Source organism: Rhineura floridana, chromosome 21 (assembly GCF_030035675.1).
Source record: "Rhineura floridana isolate rRhiFlo1 chromosome 21, rRhiFlo1.hap2, whole genome shotgun sequence".
Lineage (NCBI taxonomy): Eukaryota > Metazoa > Chordata > Lepidosauria > Squamata > Rhineuridae > Rhineura > Rhineura floridana.
The window spans coordinates 6195129-6217765 of NC_084500.1; the positions used below are offsets into that span (position 1 = coordinate 6195129).

The 22637-nt window shown below is 40.0% G+C and overlaps 1 protein-coding gene across 13 annotated transcripts in view; it reads left to right on the forward strand.

Annotated features, from left to right (window-relative positions):
- The window catches only part of GTF2I (general transcription factor IIi), a 90634-nt gene that overhangs the window by 34100 nt on the left and 33897 nt on the right, over nt 1-22637 (forward strand). For 5 of the 13 annotated variants that reach the window (XM_061605478.1, XM_061605471.1, XM_061605472.1 and 2 more), the window contains exons 12-23: nt 33-89; nt 3599-3661; nt 8001-8102; nt 9276-9341; nt 10124-10307; nt 11790-11848; nt 14642-14713; nt 15457-15640; nt 16316-16374; nt 18564-18635; nt 19765-19948; nt 21353-21411. In XM_061605478.1, coding sequence (XP_061461462.1) covers nt 33-89; nt 3599-3661; nt 8001-8102; nt 9276-9341; nt 10124-10307; nt 11790-11848; nt 14642-14713; nt 15457-15640; nt 16316-16374; nt 18564-18635; nt 19765-19948; nt 21353-21411 — 1161 coding nt within the window. The remainder of the gene's footprint in view (nt 1-32; nt 90-3598; nt 3662-8000; nt 8103-9275; nt 9342-10123; nt 10308-11789; nt 11849-14641; nt 14714-15456; nt 15641-16315; nt 16375-18563; nt 18636-19764; nt 19949-21352; nt 21412-22637) is intronic. The other 8 variants (XM_061605476.1, XM_061605477.1, XM_061605482.1 and 5 more) reach the window with 4 other exon arrangements.

Sequence of the window (22637 nt, forward strand, 5' to 3'; positions counted from 1 at the left end):
TCTTATGATGGTGTGTTTATATTTGTCTAAAGGAAGCAACCAGGGTTCCGATTGCAGTGAAGGAACAGATGTCGAATTGCCAGTAGAAGGTTAGAGATATGTAACTTTTAAAATTTTTAAAAACTCTGGAAATTTTTTAAATAAAATAAAGTTTAAAAAGCACCTAATGCGAAGTGTCCATTGTGTTTGTGTCTTGCATTCTTTTTCCATATTCCACATGGTTGTATTTTTATTTTCCTCCTCCTGAGTTGTGATCCTGCATGTTTATTGTGGACGACAATTGAGAAGCATTTGCAAGATGATCCCTTTCTCCTCTCTCCTCCTGCACCTTCCAGTAAACTATAGAAACTATTCAAAAAGAGCCAATAAAGTTAACGTCCTCCTTCACAAAGTTCTAGCATCCTTTCTCCTAGGAGGTCTGAATGAATAACAGCATTACACAATACAATAACCTTGGAAGCATGAGGGTAATACGTGTTTTTTGAAATTAAGGTGCTGACTTCAAGTCCTAGACTTACAGTGACTTCAGGTCTTATGATTTCTAAGCCCATCTTTTTGTTGCTTTTAAAGGAGTCAAATTATTTCTATTATCTGGGGCTAGCATAGGTTTGTTCACGTCCTCCATATACCAGTGTGGGGAGAAAAATAGTGTGCAAAGCCCTTCAGTTCATGTTGTTCCAAGGGGGAATACTTATTTAACAAGTTGCCTCAAAGTTGAGAAGCTTGCTTATGGAGATACATTGTTGCCCCTGAGGGTGTGCGAATTGGTCCTTACCAAAGGAAATACTAAATCTTCAGTTGATTTGAATCATGTAATTTCAGGAGAACCAGCCTTAGTTGGATCTCAGCTCTGCCTGACCTTCAACAGTTCTGAATTGGTTGGCCACAACTAGGCCTCAAAGGAATGTTCTCCTATTATGAAACTGCCCTTGAATCGTCTCTGTACTGGGCTATGGTTGTGCGAAGCTTGAATTTAGCAAGGATATGGATGAGGTAGTTGTCAGAGAGGCTTTATTTCCTTTGCAAAACTCTGGAGAAAATTAAATTCCCAGTTTATCAACTAGTTTCCTGCTCAACCTATACTTACTGAGCTTACTGTATATATTGCAAAATGGAAGTTGGGAATAACCCCATTTTAGGCTAACACAAGTGCATTTCACATCTGGTCAAACTAGGAGATGCTTTGCTTTTGTGCTGTTTCTGTTATATTCAACGTTATTTTAAAATATTGTCCGTGTGCTTTCGGATCACATTTTGGATAGTTGCAGACACTTTAATATTCCTTCCAGGATTGTATGTATGTTTGGGTTTTTTTAAGTTTGGTGAACTTAATTTGGAAACTCAGTTTTTTTATTTGCTTGGCATTTGCAAAGAAAAACTCTGCAGATGAAATATGCTAAAAATAAAAAGTCTGTGTTTCTGCTGTGTGCGTGAGAGAGAAAGAGGTGGGAAGTTTAACCGGTGAGGTAGAATATTTTATTTAAGACAATTATATATCGCTTAATCATTCACATTTCTAAGCCTTTTGACAGTGTATGCCTCCTTAGCGACTGTTAAAGAAATATGTATCGTATGAGATAACAAGTAGAATGTTGTTATCATGGGATTATATCCAGTTAAGTTCTGCTTAGAGTAAACCCATTGAAATGATGGACCTATATTACTCATGCCCATTCATTTTAGTGGGCCTGTTCTGAGTAGGACTAACATTGAATACAACCCAGGGACGTCTCATATGATCTCTTTTGTATCCTGAATCCTTGTGGATATGTTGTTGTATTACACATGTGTAGATTGCTTCCTTTCCGAGTTGTAACTGTCTGACTTGAAGACTTTATGTTGTTTATACAGATGATTCTGTGGAAGAGATCTTTTTGGTCAGTGGGGAAGAAAATCATGGATAGTATCATAATATACATTGTGGTCAAGTAGAAAAGGAAGTCCAGCCATAAACACTTCTGTAAGAACTGTTGTCACATGAGAAACGCAGGACTAAAGTAGCAAACTAATGCATGAATTAATTCAATACTAAACAAGAATTAGTTCAGCACTTCATAAACTGGAATTGAAAGCTGAATGCAATTTTTTCTGAAGTGAACTACCATATGCCTGTCGCAAACACAGAGAACTTTCAAGAAGACACATTGTGGTATAACTGAGATAAAACTATAAACTGAAGGCCAATAAAATTAGATTTGATAAGGGTACCAAGAAAAAAAATCTTCCTAACACAACTTTGCAGAAGTCCGCAAACCTGTTTGCTAGCCTGCCTGCTCACACTTTGTATAATATTGATGGTCTGAGAGAGAGAGAGAACCGATTTGGAAACAGTTTTCACAAACTTCCTGTGAAGTTGCATATAGGAGCGACTTTCTTACCATAAGCAACGAGGCAAGTGGCTGTTTCTGGGCCTGCTCTTAGATACCTTGGAATAAGCCAAACGGTGCCTGCTCACTCAGGTTTTCAGTACCTTCAGGAGTTGTGATCCTCTACATTCATGTGTCAGGCTGGTAATGAAGGAGGTTTACTCAGTTATGTTGCCTGTAAACCCAGTCAAAGGACAAGACTGCTTGTGGATTTCTCAAAATATCTCTTTCATACCCCTTAACATCTTTGTCGAAAGTACAAACATCTTTTTGAGCTAATGTGCTCTTTGAATCCACTCCTCTTCTGCCTCTTGTCAGATATTTTAGAATCGTGAATGAACTTTTTCTGAATTTGAGGAAGGATCTGACAGAAACAGTCCTGCATGAAGCTATTTGCCCGAAGAGTCATTTGTGCTTTTGTGATGGGAATTTAGAACTTAATAAAGGAATCTGTGTTGGTCAAACTGGTCATATTGCAGCAGTGGAAATAGATTACGACTGCTCGTGGGGCTCAGTACATGGGAACTCATCTCCCCATCCTCTCAGCCATTGCAAGTGTCTTAAGAGTTGTCCTTCTGGTTACACATGATTTGGGAATAAAAAAGGGACTAAGAGCAGCATGTTTTAGAATGGCATGCCATGTTGATGCTTCCTGTCACATCAGCTAAAACTCCATGTATGTTGGCACGAAGTCCAACCTCCTACTGTCATCCGTGTGAAAAGCTTGGTGCTGAAAATGGCCGGAGTCAAGATGGTTCATTTCCTTGTTAGGATCACCTTACCGCTCAGAGGAGATGCTTGTCCCAGATCTGGCTTAACATTTTAGCTGTGTTTTAATGCACATTATTTTACAAATATTATTGTATTGGAACCTTTTGCAATATGTGTGTGCGCGTGCGTATATATATTGTTATAATTGTTTTATGTGAAAGAAGAGAGACTGATATTAAACTTCAGTAATGAGAGAGAAAATATTTGATTATGAAAATTCTAGTGAGCTTAGGACAAGGCAACTCATAGCTGCTGCGCATGTAGTTTAGCATTTACAAATATCCACTTCTTTCCCATGATCCCATGGGGCTTAAGGCTTGTGATAAGGTATTTTGGCCCGTGTCTTCGTGAGTCTGTTTTATTCATAGTACACAATACACGTTGATTCGCCATTCTGGAGTAAAACCACTCTTACATTGCCTGCGCCGTTCAGACTTGGTTTTTTGTTCTGCTTTTTTCAGATTCTTCTCAACATGCCACTTCTGAAACAAGTGAGGATCCTGAAGTGGAAGTGACCATTGAAGGTTGGCCATTTTCTCAACTAATACTATTTTGCTCACTTGTTTCAGAAGAATCTCAGTCGTGTGGCGTTGTGTGCATCTCCATATTCCACTTCCCCTGCCCCCCCAAAAAACCCTTTCTCATGCTACAAGATAACATTTATTGGGCAAGATAGTGCTTAAAACTATTGAAAGCAAGTTGTCAACATTTTTAAAGACGTTTCCTAGAGGTGTCTGTATTAAGACTGTATGGGAAAACAAACTAGTCCACTAGATGGTTCAGTTAGCGAGTTTTGTTGTTTTTCAGAAGAAAGAAGTGAGTTGTTTGGGCAGACTCTGTTTTAATTGGGTGCACTTTGTTGGGAGATGATTAAGGCTGTGGAGGTTCTCCAGAGAGAGAGAGTATATCTTGAGAAGGATCAGTTTGTTTAGGGATTACAGCAACCAAAAAGTATTTCTTGTCTGTTATCTCCAGGATCATTTGGGTCTTACAAAACTTTTTAAGATGTAGGACAGGTAAGGCAAATTATTTTGGTGAACCCTGTGATGGGTTTCGAAAGTAGAGTAAGTTGTGACACTGAATACCTAGCATCAAAGGTCTTGGTAGTATACCTTTCTTAAGCAGATCTTGTTTGTTAAACCTCTCTCCTCTGCACCCCTCCCCACTTCTTTTGTGAATCTTCCCACGTGTACAACAGCATTTTATATTGTCTCTTATAGACAGGTGTATTTAAAAGCTATGTTACACCTTCAAAATAAGAAATGAAGCAAATAAGATGGAAGTAGTTGAAGTACTAAAATAGAATCGTTACACTAGGAGGGCTTGGTTTCCTGTCTATTTTTTGCAGCTCCTGAACCTTGGTACTAGTAACTGTGCTACCGTCTGCTAATTTAGCAGCATCGTTGGTCAAAGTCTGCTGAGATTAGAGTTGAGGAAATCTTCCTATCAATGCCTGGTTTACTTTTTGTATTAAATATCTGTTAGGGGTTTGTTGATTAAGCTCCTGAGAGTGCTTCTGGATGATGAGCTGCTAATCCTCCTAATGTGGTGGGGTATTTCTTTTTATCATAACAGAGAAGCAGTTGTTGTGTTTCTCAGTTTGGGATGAAGGAAGCATCCAGTAGAACTACTACTATTGTCCAGGAAGGACAGAACATGTGACCAGCTTTTGAAGCTCAGTCTAGGCTTGGAGGTTCTTCCCCAGATTCATTTCTTGTTTTCGCCCCAAACAGAGCTTTTCTTTGGACCTCCATCTTTCAGATTTACCTTCCCTGTAAATTGCTAGTTTTTTCCTTTGAACCTTTTTGCCTTTCTAGTCTGTTTTTCCGGGTTTTAAAATTAGTCTTCTCCTACTCTCTTTTCTCTTCTTCCCTTTACCTCCTCCATTATTTCTCCCATTGGAAAGCAAATTGTGAGCTCTACAAAAAGAAATGCAGTAGGTTAGAATTGTGAAGCAGACTGAGCTAAGCAGGTGCCTGCTGGAGCCCCCCACTGTGGGCCACCTCCATGTACTGATTCATTCTCCTTCAAGAAAATGAGAGTCTGTTTCCCAACCCCACTCTAGGAACCCAGCCATGCTGGTTGTTGCCAACATCACAGGCACGAACAGAGCAGTAAACAATTGAAGATCAAGGGCAGATAGAGGTTGCAAGGGGAGGGGGCTGTCAGGGCATCATTTCTTTTTCCTCAACATCTTGCACCAGATGCCGTTCCGGGACAGAGGATAGTCAGACTTGTGGCTGATCTCCAGCAGGGATCAGAGCAGCATACCCCAGCTTCGCATACCATTTCTCCATCAGAGTCCTTCTCTGATGCCCTCCCAAAGGCTCCATTTGCTCCAGAAATCACAAGCCAGTGTGCTCTTGAACTAGATTTACTCTTATGTCAGTACCCTGCTCCTCAGGCCATCTTGGTTCAAGGCCCACCAGAACTTGACAAGAAAAAAGCCCATCTGTCTCCATCTAGGAGACTCCAGCATCTGGATGGTATCTAACAATTTTTTTTAATGAAAGCTAAATCATTGAGTATCTATAAAGAAAGTTAGAAAGCAGAACGTGGAGGCAGCGTTCTAAGGCTTATTACACAAATATGTTGTTGCTGTTGCAAAGGATGCTTAGCCACTTAAACATGGTTGCTAAGGAATCAGAAGGAAGGAATGTGAGGCATTTCCTGTATTTTCCCTGCTGATGAGATTCGCTGTTAAAACCGTAGTAGCAGGAAGTACAGGAACAAAGCAAATTCAACCTTGTGCCTTTAACAGCTGTTTGGTTGGCACAAATTAAATAGGGCAAGCCTCTTTTGGTACGAGGACAGCTTTACCTGTCGACGTTCTGTCTGTTAGATTTACTACTTTTTGCGTGGCCCTGGATCTACTTTTGGACCTTATGCTTCAGAACAACAGCATATAATATTCTGAATGCTGAAACAAAAGTTGCTGCAGATGAGCTTTCTAGTTCATCAAAATGGCCATTTGGATGAACTTGAACTGATTAGTTTGTTTTATAAAAGGATGGACTTGAACTGGGACAAGTTCCTTTTTAAAATGAAGCTTCCAAGCACTGATGATGCTCAACATCTTCCGAAGGTGCAGAATGTCATGGCATGCTCCATGAAGGGAGCAGCTAATTCTGTTGCATTTCCTACCAGTGATCCTCTCCTAGTGATCTGTAGGGCAGCCATGTGGGAGTCTTCCTTTACCTTCACTCAACAGTACAGGGCGGACACTTTTTTCCCTCCACAGTGACATCCTTTGAGAGGAAAGTGCTCCAGCATGATTTGCCTCCCTAAGTGCAGGGTTGTTTTGTTATATGCTATTCTGTGGGATGCCTCTTTCACCCCAAACTGACAGGCGAATGTTGGGCACGTTCACCTCTGCAATTTGCTATCTCCTGGGCCTCCGGTTTGGCCTTAAAGGGTCGAGTGTTCCATGCTCTCCCTTGCCCTTTCTCCTTTGGTTCTAGGTGTTTGCAGCTTCCCACCAGACTTAGCCACAGGAAGAAACTGGGAAGAGCCTACATGACTGCACTAAATCTCCTAAAGTTGGTCGCATATTTCCTTCCTTCCTGGGTGAAAGGAAGAATTAATCTGTTGGATGCCTTATTCATCCCAAAATCAGAAGGAACCTTCACAGGAAATGTCCAACATTAATTTCTCCATATGATGAAATGTAAAAAGCTGGTAGCTTTTCCTGCACAAGGAGCTAAAAAGACCATGCTGTGTAAGCAGAGGCAGATTTTGTGAACAGGGTTAGTGAGAGTAGGGTACTTGCTTGTGTCTGTATGATTTCCTTGCATTATCTGTTTGAAAAACTGATGGAAGAAGAGGTGAAACTCAAGAACATATAGACCCCAGTTCACTTTTAGGGCCCATGTACTTTAAATCAGTGTCTTTTTCTCATTTTCAGCAGTGGCAAAGTTAGTCGTATAATTTTACAAAAACTGCTTAAAACTTAAGAGTGGAAGTCTTGTGTTAAAGCTTTCTTGTATGGCTTTGTTGACCGACAACATTGGCACACTGGAGTGTCTGTTGATTACACTTTCAGCAGCTCTTGGGGAATTTATAAAGTGATTTGGGAGTTGAATGGAGGGAGGGCTGCTGAAAGAAAAATGGTTAGGAATGCTCCAGTGTGTCATCTGGCATCAATATGTCTGGCATCTATCTTTCTCCCCCAATAATCTTTTAATTAATGTTTGCAACTTTAAATATTTTGTTTAACATTCTTCCTGTAGATGCAGCAGTTTGTTTGTCCTTTTTTGTGGAGATTATCTGTTTCTAGATTTAACAATCTTAGCCAATCACCACTGAAATCTTACCAACCTTTTCCCAATTGCTTGCAATTACCATTCAGGCAGTTGTTGCTGGAATAGAAACCAGTTTTCTCTCTTTCTCCTTTAGGCTGGTCTGTGACCGAAATAAATTTATTCATTCTTTCTTTCTCCTGCCCCCTCCTAGTTATATCCCTTATATCATTGTTGAACCACTGGATCTGGAAGAAGCTTTATCCTATTATCTTTGATACTTATTCCTTTTTTGAAATCATTTTACCCAATGTGGTATTTTCCTGTATATTTGATACCAGTAGGATTGTTGGATACCCCTCACCAGTAGAAGAGGCCTCCTTGACAGTGTGTTGGGCAATGCTGCTGAGCATATTGTAATTCCAGTAGCATAATTCCAATGCTGAATGAGAAAGTTGGATGCCAGGCTCTGACCAGTAGGCCTAATGCATGTGGAATTTCTTTCTCTAGAATAGTTCTCCTCCAACAGTAAATAATTTGAGTTAGTACCATAACACCTTGAAAGACATTCAGGCATAGTCTAACAACAGCCATGATGCATATATCTGTATTTTTCTATCTGAAGATGATGATGACTACTTGCCACCCCATAAGAAGACAAAGAGTGCAGAACCAGTCAATGATGCTGCCAATGCTGGAAGAAGAAAATCCAGAGAGTTCAATTTTGGTAAGTTTAAGAGTAAAAGGTTCTTAGCCTTTCCTTCTCCACGGTTGTGTTGGCCCTACTCCAATTGGTTAAGCTGCATTCAAGCTTTCATGTTGACACCTGAATCTTACTAAATATGACTCATTCATTGGCGATCACTCGTGACTGAGTAAGATTGTCTTCCAAGATAAGGTCTTTAACGGTGGGTCCGTAAGTGACTGTGGAGGCCAATTCTGGATCCACACAGCCTCCCACAGTGAGGACATCGGTTTCCAGATGGAAGATGGTCACAATGAGGATTTGTTTGACGTGCCTTCCGCTTAGCTCATTTGTCCCTTTCGCCCTGTACTCGTGCTTCTTCATATAAATATGACTATGTACATGAACATATGAAGCTGCCTTTTTCTAAACCTGACCACTGTTCCATCTAGCTCTGTGCTTTCTACTCTGACTGGAACAGCTCTCCAAGGTCTCAGGCATAAGATGTAGAATGAATATACTTGCAGTTGCCACTTTATTAGGAACTGTGTCAGTCTTGAGACAGTAGTGGCTAGAGGAGTTTCTAAGGAGCCTGGCTTTTGTGCCATCCTTTTGTGTAGTTATTTCTTAAAACGTAGGATAACTGATGAAAATAAAGTGTAGAAGGGCTACAAATATGGTATAGAAATGCAAAACTGTGAAGTACTCCAAATCTCAGTGCATCAGTAGCTTGAATGTGAGTGGCTTGTGTCCTGCACCTTCCATTTTCTTTGGAAAGTTGGGCACAGATGAATGTGTAAATCAACCAGCACCAGCATTAGAGTAACACCTCCTTGGTTAAGACTTCTGCCAATACGGCTTCACACACTCATTGTAACTCTGGCTTTTAAGAAACCTCCCAATTAGACTTTTCAGGCTCTGCATTAAAATAATCTGTCAACAGCGTCTTCAAATCAGTGTTAACCATGATGAGAGTGAGATGCAGACCGAACTGCTGTAGAGTAACTAATTTTGGACAAAGGTTTTAGCTGCTTTTGTCCACTAATACATTATATATATATATAATTTTGTCTTCAGAACTTATGCAGATGTTACATTTAAAGGGTTTAGAGCTTTACGCATGAGCAACTAGGCAAAATGCCTCTGGAATTCAACAGCTTGATTTATAAAAGCTTGATATACCTTATATTGGGCTAACATTATTTTTCCTTTCAGAGAAATGGAATGCCCGCATTACAGACTTGAGAAAGCAAGTTGAAGAATTATTTGAACGAAAATATGGTATGTGCTCACATTCTCCCCTTTAAAAACAAAAAATAATTCTTTGTATTTGGAAACTCTCCAAAACTTTTTTTTAAAAAAGGTTTAAATTCCCCACTCCGTAGAGTCTGAATTCTTTTGGCATGTTGTCCTGCCGTTGTCCAAGGACTGCCAGTGCCAAAGGGTGTTTGTAGCCGTGCTGGTTCTGCAGAATTATGAGAGGTAGCAATAGGTTCAGTGTTATCTCCTTTTGGGGGGATAAGTGGTGTTCGAAGTGACGCAGGCTGCTATTTCCGCAGCCTTTTGTTCTTAAGAGTACATATTAATTGTGCTCTGAATTAACCATAAAATGTGGTGCCAAAAATGCTACATTCTACACCTGTAAAAAGGAAGCAGGTAGCATGTTGCTTGATTGTGTATCTTCATCTGAATTGACAATCCATACTTAACGACTGTAACTTTGTCTCTGGGGAACCTCACTCTGCGCTCTATTCTCTAGGTGCAGACAGGAAATAAATGCAGATAAGTAGCTCTCAGCCATAGGTTTCCTGTTGTATGTTTTGGAAGCTTAAGCCAGGGTTTAGGTTCTAGTCTAAGGTTAGTGCATATCAGTTTGGGAGGGGTTGAGTTCATCCGATGAGATTTAGTCTCCCTATTTTATTTAAAGCAGGTTTGATTGCATAGCATTGTGCTACGTGAAATACATTAGCTTGTTTTTTGCTTTCAGTGTTTTTTTTTCAAAGCAAATAAGCTAGCATGCCATGCTGAGTTGTGCTTACTGTGTTTTTCTTTTTATATTAAAGCCGAAGCGATTAACGCAAAAGGTCCCGTGTCCATCCCATATCCACTCTTCCAGTCCCATGTTGAAGACTTATATGTGGAAGGACTGCCAGAAGGAATTCCCTTCCGGAGACCCTCCACTTATGGGATCCCTCGCCTCGAAAGGATTTTGCTGGCAAAGGAGCGGATACGGTTTGTGATTAAGAAGTAAGTAGATTGGTTTTAATTAGTGTGTAAGCAAGCGCAGGAGTTGCGAGATCTTTTTCTATAGAATTGCTTATTTATGATGTCCCCCTCCCACAAATAATATTAGCACTCGGGGGGTTCTCAATGACATTTATTAGCAGTAGATGCAATACAGAAAAAAAATACTTTATCACACAATGGTTGTGTTCAAACAATCAAATATCAGTTTAATAATGGTTTAATGCTTTAAGGTTGGCTTAATATCCTGGCTTGTTTGGGAGGTATTAACCATAGTTTAGAGAGCCAGTGTGGTGTAGTGGTTAAGGTGTTGGACTATGGCCTGGGAGACCAGGGTTCGAATCCCCACACAGCCATGAAGCTCACTGGGTGACCTTGGGCCAGTCACTGCCTCTCAGCCTCAGAGGAAGGCAATGGTAAACCCCCTCTGAATGCCCTTTACCATGAAAACCCTGTTCGTAGGGTTACCATAAGTCAGGATTGACTTGAAGGCAGGCCATTTTCCATTTTCAACCATAGTTTACTGGATCTGATGTAACAGGAAGCTGTAGTTAACTAGCTTCAAGACTTGTTCTCTACTTGCAGATGCTTTGCTCCGTTCATTCACACTTTGGCTCAATGCACAATTTGGGAGTTTGCTGTCACCAGATGAAGTGATGGACTTTAAGGGGGTTTAGACAAATTCACACAGGGGAATTGGTCTATTATCTACTATTGTTAGATGTGATAGCTGGATAAAATCTCTGTGTTCTGAAGCAGTATGCCAGTCAAATGTCAGTTGCTGAGGTGAAGAAAGCTGTGGACTTCCTAGTAGCATCTGGCTAGCCTCTGTGGGGAACAAGAAACTAGACTAGATTGATTGTTTGGTCTGATCCAGCAGCGCTGCTTTTCACGTTCTTATCATATATTCTTTGCTGTCATATATATTTCTTCAATGTTTTTTCTTTCTTTAATGTATTTCTACCCTCTTTAGTAGAAAAGGATAAGATCTGTAATATACAAGGCATGCCCTGTCTGGGAGCCTTATCATTTAAAAGACATGACGCAGGAGGGAGGGGGAAAATTAGCAAATGCAGGCACCAGTTCCTAACATTGCACAGAACTTGTAATGAGCAGCTTGAAACAGTTCCAAATGGAGCGTGTCTCTCACCCGAGCCAACAGAGAGGGTCCTGCTATCGCATCTCTCCCGATTTGCAGTCAGGTGGAATCAGGTATTGTACAAATAGTTAAGAACAATTATTGAGGTGCTGCTGTGGTGGATCCTTCTGAGCACTCGTCAGACTTTTGCTGATGGAGGCCAATTTTATTCACAGTTCAAGACACAACAGTTGGTGTGTGTGTGTTGCTGTTACTGTCAAATTATCACCATGGCGTATTGTATAAGGTTTCTTAGAGGTTGTGAAACGGTTGCTACAGGGCTAAAATTAGTGGTCATGTAATAGTGGCATGCTGATTAACAACAACATACAATGAAATGTTTGCAGGCATGAGCTGCTAAATTCAACACGAGAAGATCTACCGCTAGACAAACCTGTCGCAGGAGGTAAGAGTATGTGGAGTTGGTGACCATATTTATTGACTGTATTTATAATGGCTGCCCAATAACATTGTGCTCCGGGTGGCTCACAAAGATAGAGATAAAATAGCATATTACGTTATTTATTTTTTAAAAGTTGCAGCATAAAATTTCCAGCAGAGAAAGATCTAAATCCAAATTCTCAGTGTAACCAAAAATAGCATACAATCAGTGGGATAAAAGCGTGTGGGGTATCATTCTTGGGGCTCTTACCTGGCGTTTGTGCTGCTATTATTTTGGTGACAGGTGAAGACTACTCAGGCCTTTAATACTGTTTTAATTGCCTTAATGATGCTTATAATGTAACTATGATTATTGCTTTATTATTCAATTGTATTTGATTTTTAAAATTGATTTTTATATATACTTTTGCAAGCCACTTTGGAAATGTTTGTTGAAGGGTAGCAACAGTTGAATGTTTGTTGAAGGGTAGTATAACATGGATGGGAATGGGACATTGTTAATCAGGCAACTACAAAATACTTTATGCAGGAAATGAGAACATAAGCAGAAACGAGGTTGCTTTAATACTGATGTAGCAAAAGCAATTAGGAGCTATAATGCAAGGTCTGAGCGAGTGATATCAATGAGATTAAACGGGAAACCTATTAACATAACCATCATCCAAGTCTATGCTCCAACAGCAAATGCAGAAGAAGAGGAATTGGAAAGATTTTACGCAGAAGTACAGGAAGAAATTGATCACACACCAAAACAAGATGTGCTGATAATCATGGGGGACTGGAATGCAAAAGTAGGGAACAGAGAAGAACTAGGAATTGTGGGGAAATGAGGCTTAGGAGATAGAAACGAAGCAGGAGAAAGACTTACCGAATTCTGTGTAGCCAATAATTTGTTCCTTGCAAACACATTTTTGAGCAACTGAAAAGACGACTGTACACATAGACATCACCAAATGGTCAATATAGGAATCAAATTGATTATATAATTGGTAGCAGAAGATGGAGAAGTTCCATACTTTCTGCGAAAACAAGACCAGGAGCAGACTGTGGTACAGATCATGAACTGGTCGTATCAAATATCAGAGTAAAGCTAAAGAAGAACAACAAAGCAATCATAATGCCAAAATACAATTTCAATAACATTCCAGAAGAATATAAAGATCAAATAAAGAACAGATTGGAGGCTTTAAACTTAATTGACAAAGAACCAGAGGAGCTATGAACTATTGCCTTAATATCCCATGCAAGTAAAGTAATGCTCAAGATTCTACAACAAATGCCAGACGTCCAAGCTGGATTTAGAAAGGAAAGAGGTACCAGAGATCATATCGCAAACATACGTTGGATAATGGAACGGACCAAGGAATTTCAGAAGGAAATACCCTGTGCTTTATAGATTACAGCAAAGCCTTTGACTGTGTAGATCATGAAAAACGAATGGAATGCTTTAAAAGAAATGGGGGTGCCACAGCATCTGTTTGTCCTGATGCGCAACCTATACTCTGGACAAGAGGCTACTGTAAGGACAGAATATGGAGAAACCGATTGGTTCCCAATAGGAAAGGGTGTGAGACGGGTGTGTTTTATCACCTTATTTGTTTAATCTGTACTCAGAACATATACGGAAAGCGGGATTGGACCAAGATGAAGAAGGTGTGAAAATTGGAGGGAGAAATATCAATAATTTAAGATATGCAGGTGATACCATATTCCTAGCAGAAACCAGAAATGATCTGAAACGAATGCTGATGAAAGTGAAAGAGGAAAACACAAAAGCAGGACTACAGCTGAACGTCAAGACTAAAGTAATGACAACAGAAGATTTCTGTAACTTTAAAGTTGACAATGAGGACATTGAACTTGTCAAGGATTATCAATACCTTGGCACAGTCATTAACCAAAATGGAGACAATAGTCAAGAAATCAGAAGAAGGCTAGGACTGGCGAGGGCATGCAGAAGGTCCCTTGTTCCATACCTGGCAACTCCAGCTCAGGAAGGCTGGGAAACCTCTTTCTGCAAATGTGCAGAGTTGCAGCCAGCTGAAAAAGAAAGCACAAGGACTAGATGGATCAGTAGTCTGATTCAGCTTCATTTGTTTTAATTAGTCTACAGAAATAATCAATTCACCCTGATCCCTCATAGAGGCAGCACCCTCTTAAATAGGCTTCCTTCCTTGTGAACCAAGTACCTTGGCTGCTACACTACCCTGTACCCAGGTGCCCTCTGTCCTGCCACTACATCCCCATGCTGCCTCTCATTCTGCAACCATTCCTTTTGATGTTTTCTGTGTGCCTGGCGAGCAACTAATCCCTTTCCTCCTATGCTGTACTCCACAGTACCACAGTCTCTGCACATGTTCTTCCTGCTCTTGCTCCTTGCTATATCTCCTCACTCCTTTTGATGTCTGCTAATTGTGGTTTGTGAGAGCCCCTAAGGACAGGTTTCCTTTATACCAGGAGTGGAGAACTTGTGGCCTTCCAGAAGACGTTGGACTCTGAACTCCCGTCACCCCCGAGCCCAACATAGTATAGCTAATTGTCAGGGACGTTTGAAGTTGCAGTCATCAACATCAGGAGGGGCTACAGATGTACCATCTCAGCTTTATACGCTTTCCACTTTCTGGTTTCCTGCATTTAGTTTTGTGCACTCACTCTCTTTCTAGGGCCTTTTTGACCACCTTGTCTCCAAGATGCAAGGATGGCAAAGTGAATGGAGTTTTGCCAAGTAAACGGGGGATTTTTTTAGCTTAAGAATATTAATATTTAAATAAAAAACTTGTTTTTCCATTTATTGTAGTGAAAGAAGAGTGGTATGCCCGAATCACCAAACTAAGGAAGCTAGTAGATCAGTTGTTCTGCAGAAAATTTGGTAAGTTTACTTGGCCAAAATTCACTGCACAGTTTGTGTGTGGAGGGGGGTGGGTTTGAGGACTGGCATGTGTTCAGATGAAGGTCACTTTCTAGTTACCAGTCACTAAAATGCAGACATTGGCTTTATAGTTGTTGCAAAGAAAATAGCTTTTAACCAGGTGGACAAGTGGCGTCGAGACAGGGCATTCTTGGGAGTCAAGCTGCACCTGACAGATCAAAGTGTGTTAAAACATGATCTGCCCCTATTACATAGAAAGAGCATGATGGGGGGGAGTTTTAACTGCAAAAGGGTTGCACAGGGCAAGATTGGAAACACACTTTCCTTCCCAATGTCTCCGTTTTCTCTGCTGAGTACATTTGTGGTATTGGACCTTAGCACAGAGACGCCAAGGACCCAGAGAGGCAGACTGCAGGGAAATTAGTCATTATTGCGGGAGGGCTCTGTACTTAGCTGTATGTCCCCTAAGCTTCGTGTCCCTGTTTGTGAAAGGCCTAGTGCAGCCTTTCCCAACTAGTGGGCCACCAAATGTTGTTGGACCACAACTCCCATCAGCCTCAGCCAGCATTGCCAATGGTCAGGAAAGATGAGAATTGTGGTGCAACAACATCTGGTGGCCCACTAGTTGGGAAAGGCTGGCCTAATGCCATGTGAACAGACTGAGCTCTAAATCAGGAGGTTCCTGGCGTGTGTTTTCCCGTGCTGTGAACTTACACTAATTGTCTGGCTGCTGCTTCTAACAGGTGAGGCACTGGGGAGCGCTGAACCGAAGGCTGTCCCTTACCAGAAATTTGAGGCGCACCCCACTGATCTTTTTGTGGAGGGTCTGCCAGAGAACATTCCATTTCGAAGTCCATCCTGGTATGGAATTCCTCGGTTGGAGAAAATTCTTCAAGTGGGCAACAGAATAAAATTTGTAATAAAAAAGTAAGATCAACTATCTTTGCATTTCAGTATTTTGATGTTAAATTCATCCATGCCGCCAAGAAAAAATCCAACTTTTATCCAGTTTAAGTTGATGAGTGTTAGAGACTGGAAATATCTCTATAGGAGTTTACTGCTTTTGACAAGCCACAATCTTGGGTGAGTTTTTTTGGCAGTAAAATGTCCTCTGAATAATTCCAGTATTTTCTGTCTCTGACTGCTCTAGCAGCTTATCTTGGCTAGAAGAGATCTGCTTCCCCCTTGAACTGATACTTTAAAGATCAGGTTGCTCAATGATTTTTTCTTTCTTTCTTGCATTGTAAATCATCCCTAGATTGACAAATTGTAGGGATATAGGATCGTTTTTTGATATGTGAAAAAGCAAGTTTGAGTTTAGCTGGAAGTATGTTCTAAAAATGAATTATTATCAAACTAAATGCATTTCACCACTTCGATGATTGCTTTATTCATTTAAAATGGGCTCTTGGAATCTCCATATTTTGCTGATCTCTTGCGGTTTTAAGGTTTAAAGTTTGAGCTGATGAGTTTCTTTCAAAGCCATTTTCATAGTGCAGATCATAATTGATTACTACTTTGGCTTAGATATTTCAGAGTACACTGTGTAGTAAGAACCATCCCTCCTCCACTATGTGTTAATTGTTACTTTTTTAATTATAGGCCAGAACTACTAACAATCACTCCTACAGAGGTTACTCAACCAAGAACAAACATGCCTGGTAAGATGGGTACTTCTGAAGTGTTTAAAAGACTGATAGCATAAGTTCCACCCACTACTTGGAAAGATGCTCTTTCTCCCCTTCTCACTGTATTCAGACCCCATTGATGCAGAAAGATGGATGTGAACTTTTGGAGTTTTGTTATTCTTTCATTTCTCTCAGAATTGGATACTTTCATTGAGATTCTCTTGTGTTTTCACATGTCTTCTGACTTATGTAGGTCTGACAACCCTTAGCAGATTTAGGGGTGCGTGGTTAAATAATTGTGCGTGGTTAACTAGTCAAATAATTGTGTGTACATATAAATGTCAGTGTGTAAGTTCCAACCTTTTGGCATGCTCTAGGGAGTGAAAAAATCCAGGATGGGCTCAGTTCTTGGTGGCTGTCATTGAGTTCTGTAGAACAAAATTAGATGCCATCTGGCAGACAGTTGAAGGTACAGAACCAAACCTGGCCTGCATCCTGGAACAATCTCTTTAAGTTGTTTTATAATAAAAATATATTTAATAAAACTGAACGCCTTGCAAGAACTTGTTTTACTTTTCAATACATACCAAAAATTTGGAAAAGGAGCATAGTTGAGTTATGCAAACATAACACTTTTGTGTGTGTGGGATAAACAAGGCAAGAATTAGCTTCAACAACTTGTAGAAACAAAGAATGAAGGTGGTGTATCCTTAAAAAGTGTCTTTGTTGCCATTCAAATTGTTTAAATTGAATGCTCAACCGATTTAAGTCTCAAAATTTAAGGCTTTTAAATGTTTGTTCTATTTATAAGATTTCTTACCAGCCCTTCACCATAAGGTCCCAGGGTAGGTTGCAGCAATGTAATCATACAATTATAAAAAAGTAAAACAGTTCCAAACAAAGCAGTATAGATTAAACAAAAGAGGTTGGTCCCACAAAACAAATAGCTTAACTGTCAAAGGTCATGGTAAAGTCGAACAAGAATATGACACAATTCCATTGGGTGGTATCCAGTGGTGACTGCAGACGGAAGGAACCCATTGATGAAATTGGGAGGAAGGGGCAATTTTGGTTGTCCCTCAGCACATTTGTGGGAGTGGCTGCAGAGCACTGTAGGGCCACCATCAAAAATTGCCTCCCCTCCCCCTAGTCCTCCTGACAGATTTCTTCTGTGAGCACATGGTCACTGTTGGATGCCACCCATTGACTTCATTATTAGAATTAAATACGAGACCATGTATCTGAAAACATTTCTATTGTTGCTATGATTTTACTGCTATCTCATATTTTCATTTATCTAGATAGGTTGCCTCATGTACAGTGACTTAGTTCATATGCCCTGAGTGCCCTATTTTAGGGTAGAAGGGCGGGATAGAAATATTTTAGATAAAATAAATAAATAAGTAATAAATACATCACACCAAGTATGTGCTAATGAACTGAGCCACAAACTGAGTTTCACAGTGTAGAACGAAAGTTATGGCTTGTTTGCTTGCATTTAGTCTGCATAGCACTCGAGTCTCTATATCGCAGGTGGTGAACCATGATCAATCCTTTGGGGACCACGTGTCAAAGTGGGAGTGGCCAAAGTATAAAGTGCTCCACTCAAACTTTTTTTAAATGCCAGATTTAGGGGTTTGGGGAGGTCACAAAAAACCTCGGGGGGTCAGAAATGGCCAATGGGTCAATGCTTAGCCACCCCCTGTTCTAGGTGAACCAAAGCAATGGCCAAAACTATTAAGATTTGTCACAGTTTGAAAACCACTTCACCCTAGTTTGAAAACCAGTTCAAGCCGTGGTATCGGATTATAGTTCGCAGCCTCCATTATGAAACATAGCTTGCCATACTAACATAATTAAAAGCTTCATTTGTGTTGTCTCCAGAAAGACACATTAATAAAGTATCCTAAATATATTTCTGGAAGTGCAGTAAGTTAAGGAGGAAAAGACTCAAATTGTTTCAAATATGTGGTGTTGCAAAAAGAGTATGTGTGTTAAAATACTTTGAAGTGATTGTTTTGTGTGGAGAGAGAATGTAAGATGAAAAAGTGTCAATAAAGGTCTTTTCTAATTATATTTATATCAATTCATGTGCTGTCCATTGGCAATATACTGTAGGAGGCATGTTTGAATTCATAACTCACACTGTTATTAAGTACCGTCATTGCCCGTTATTGATAAAACCATAAATTGTATATATATATATATATTTAAAATCCCAGTCAAAGAAGATTGGAATGTCAGAATCACAAAACTGAGGAAGCAAGTAGAAGAGATATTTAATCTGAAATTTGGTAAGTTAACCATTGGATATTTACCTGGTACTGTTGCTTGATGAAAATACCACAGAAGTCTAAAGCACATTTTTTCTACATTGTTGTAACATTTTGATCAATTGCCTTTATTTCTATTTATATTTTGTGGAAGGCTGTTGTGTGAATCTGTGCAAGTCAAGGATACTAGATCTTTCATGAGATTATGCTTACACTGCTTTTTGGCGGATTTCCTCTGAGGAAACACAGTGTTGTGCCCTCATATTTTGTTTTAAGTCTGGGCACAGTTACCCCTAATGAGATTGGCCTGGCCAGGCCTTACTTAGATCAGAAGTGGCTAGCTTGTGGCCCTCCAGATATTGTTAGACTCCACCTCACGTCATCCCTGACCTATGGCCATGCTGACTCCGACTGATGAGAGTTTGAGTCAAACGACACCTGGAGGCCCACAGGATAGTCACCTGTACCTTAGATGTGCATAGGCTTGGAGATCATCTAGTCCAACCCAATTCAAAATGTGCAGCCTGGGATGCAATTACAGCATTCCTACAGAAGACCGTCCAAGTCTCTGCTTTTAAATTCCTCCAGCGAAGGATAGCCCACTCTGGGGGTAGTCTGTTCACCTGTCAAACATTTTTTGCCATTAGGGTGTTTCTCCTAATGTTTACATGTAATCTGATTCCCTGCCATTTCCATCCATTGGTTCCAGTCCTGCATTCTAGAGCAACAGAGAACACATCCGCTCAAAAATGTGGGACAGGGGACTGTAAACAATGGTATTTGGAATTCTTCCAGGGAGCTGCAATAGTGAGGGCAGCGGTAACCTGCTCAGGGAGCTTTATGTTCTGCAGACCTGATGCACCACCATGCCTTTCTGTTTACCCTGGCACTTCCTGACTCTTTGTATTTAATTCTTTTTTTGTTCTGGCTGCTGTAGTTATGTGTTAAGACCACCTGGATATTTTAATTGATGATAATGATTTTCATGTACATGGTGAACCACTTTGAGATTTATAAATGAAAATGGTATATAAGTGTGTTAAATAAGACAAACAAATATAAAGATTTTTTTGATAGCCAGAGTATTAAAGCAGAACTCGGATGCTGAATGGTCCATTGTGTCCCTGCCAACTTGTCATCTTCTTTCCAGGGCAAGCCCTTGGTCTCAGTGAAGCAGTGAAGGTTCCTTATCCTGTCTTCGAGTCAAACCCTGAGCATTTGTATGTAGAAGGTTTGCCTGAAGGCATCCCCTTTCGAAGTCCAACGTGGTTTGGAATCCCACGCCTTGAGAGGATTGTCCGTGGGAGTGGAAAAATAAAATTTATTGTGAAAAAGTAAGCTGGTAGTTAATTTCTTTTTTATTTTTAAATTATTTGGTGGTGGCTTCTGGATTTCATGTTTATCATCCAGGCCATGATATTTGATGCAATGATTGTTCATCCTACTGTTGAACATTTCATTCAACTTCTTCAAAAAAAAAAGAGAGAGAGAAAACTTGTTCTGGTAACTCTGAAAATGATTTCTTGTAGATACTGCTTTAGTCTTGACGTTTTACTCAACAGGGATCTTAATACCTAGATGTAAAGTGATGGTATTTTGAAATGACTAGATGACTCATGGAAAGTTGAGGCAAGCTTGCATGCTGGATGGATGAAACAGACATGCAAAGTAGTCATTCATAAGACTTTAGCCACCTTCACAGGGGATACCATGAGCTGTTTTTGTGTCTCACAATGACTGAAAACAAATATAATGGTAGCTTGTAACTTGAGCGGTTGGTGGGTGGTTATTAGTTGCCAAATTCCACATTTGCCACTTGAAACTATAACCATTGTGCCCTCTTACCAGGAGCCTGGCCTTCCTCATTCAGAAATGGTTGGTGAATGCACATAAATTTGAGCTGGTATTACATTGTGCATATTTGGACAACTTAGAAATGTCGCATTGTGTCTCTGGTCAATAGCTTTCCTTAAAGTGACATTGAAACAGGTGTGAAAGTGTAGGTATGTGCTGATTAGAAATTAATATTTCTGATAGTCTTCCCCCTCCTTAATTATAATTAAAAACCTCCCTCCACTTATTGGAGATCGTCCCCTCTGCCTCACCACCAATAAACATGTAACTTTTACAGTCTACATGTGGTTTTTATATTTGGATTGATGCCCGTTAGCTACCGGGCTAAGTTCAAGGTGCTGGTTTTGGTGTACAAAGCCCTATACAGCTTGGGACTAGGATACCGGAAAGATCGGCTCACCCCTTATACACCTAGTCAGTCACTGCGCTGTGCAGGTGAGGGCCTCCTGCAGATACCATTTTATTAGGAGGTCTGTTCTGCACAACATAGGAAATGGACCTTTAGTGCAGTGGCACCAACCCTTTGGAATTCCCTCCCCTTAAATATTAGGCGCCATCTCTGTTATCTTCTCGGCGCCTACTGAAGACCTTCCTCTTTCAACAAGCCTTTTAAGCAAGGACCTTCTCCCAGTCTGCTTCTGTGTTGGAACTGATTTTTAAGATGTTTTTAAAGCTTTTTTAAAGATGCTTTGTTTGATGTTTTTTTAAATGTTTTGTTTTAATATATTTTAAAGTGTTTCATGATGTTTTTTAGTGTTTTTAGTGTTTTTGTTTGCCTCCCTGGGCTCCTATTGGGAGGAATGACGGGATATAAATTTAATTAATATAATAAATCATAATTATTATGAGAATACCTTATTAAAGATTTATTGTTTAATTTATAGGCCAGATCTTGTCACCTCTTATTTGCCTCCTGGATTGGCCAGTAAAGTGAATACTTCAGGTAAGTGACTTAAGAAAAATGCAAATTGCAAAGGGAAAGGGCATTGGTTATCATGTCCTGCACGATGCTTCACAGCTTTGAGAGCAAGATATCTGAAATCCAGTAGGTGTCCTCGTGTGCTTTCCTTACAAACTTTATCTTCTAGAGTTAGCCTTAACAAAGTGTATCTACATAGGGCTTTATAAATGTTTCCCTGTTTAACCAGTTGTGGTAGAAACAGGAGAAATGCTACTTAGCATGAGTAAAGATGGTATTAATCTGGCAGCAAGAGAATTGGGAAGCTAGTAAATTTTGACTTTAGTGTCTGCTAAGAATGAAAAATAGGATCCAAGCAGGATGTCTTAATGGTAACTCCAAACACTATACACGTTATCTCCATGGTTTTATCATTTTCTTTGAATATTAAGCTTGAAGTAATATCTATTATTGAAATAATTAAATAAGGAGAAGATCAACTTCTGAATACATAAACTTTACAGCTTTGCAGGGAAGAGATTTTACAGATGTGAATTCCAGTTCAGATTTGGGCATCATAAAATGCAATATCTTATTCTGTACCTTCCACCTCCACCTTTGTTTTAAAACTAAGCACCACTATGTGGTTGTTGTTGTTGTTATGTGCCTCCAAGTCGACTGCGACTTATGGCGACCTTATGAATCAGTGACCTCCGAGAGCATCTGTCATAAACCACCCTGTTCAGATCTTGTAAGTTCTCTCATAGCTGCCCTCCGCAGTCCTAGCCTTCTTCTGATTTCTTGACTATTGTCTCCATTTTGGTTAATGATTGTGCCAAGGTATTGATAATCCTTGACAAGTTCAATGTCCTCATTGTCAACTGTAAAGTTGCATAAATCTTCTGTTGTCATTACTTTAGTCTTTCTGACGTTCAGCTGTAGTCCTGCTTTTGTGCTTTCTTCTTTAACTTTCATCAGCATTCATTTCAAATCATTACTGGCTTCTGCTAGTAGTATGGTATCGTCTGCATATCTTAAATTATTGATATTTCTCCCTCCAATTTTCACACCTCCATCTTGGTCCAATCCTTCTTTCCATATGATATGTTCTGCGTACAGATTAAATAATAAACAGGGTGATAAAATACACCCCTGTCTCACACCCTTTCCGATAGGGAACCAATCAGTTTCTCCATATTCTGTCCTTACAGTAGCCTCTTGTCCAGAGTATAGGTTGCGCATCAGGACAATCAGATGCTGTGGCACCCCCA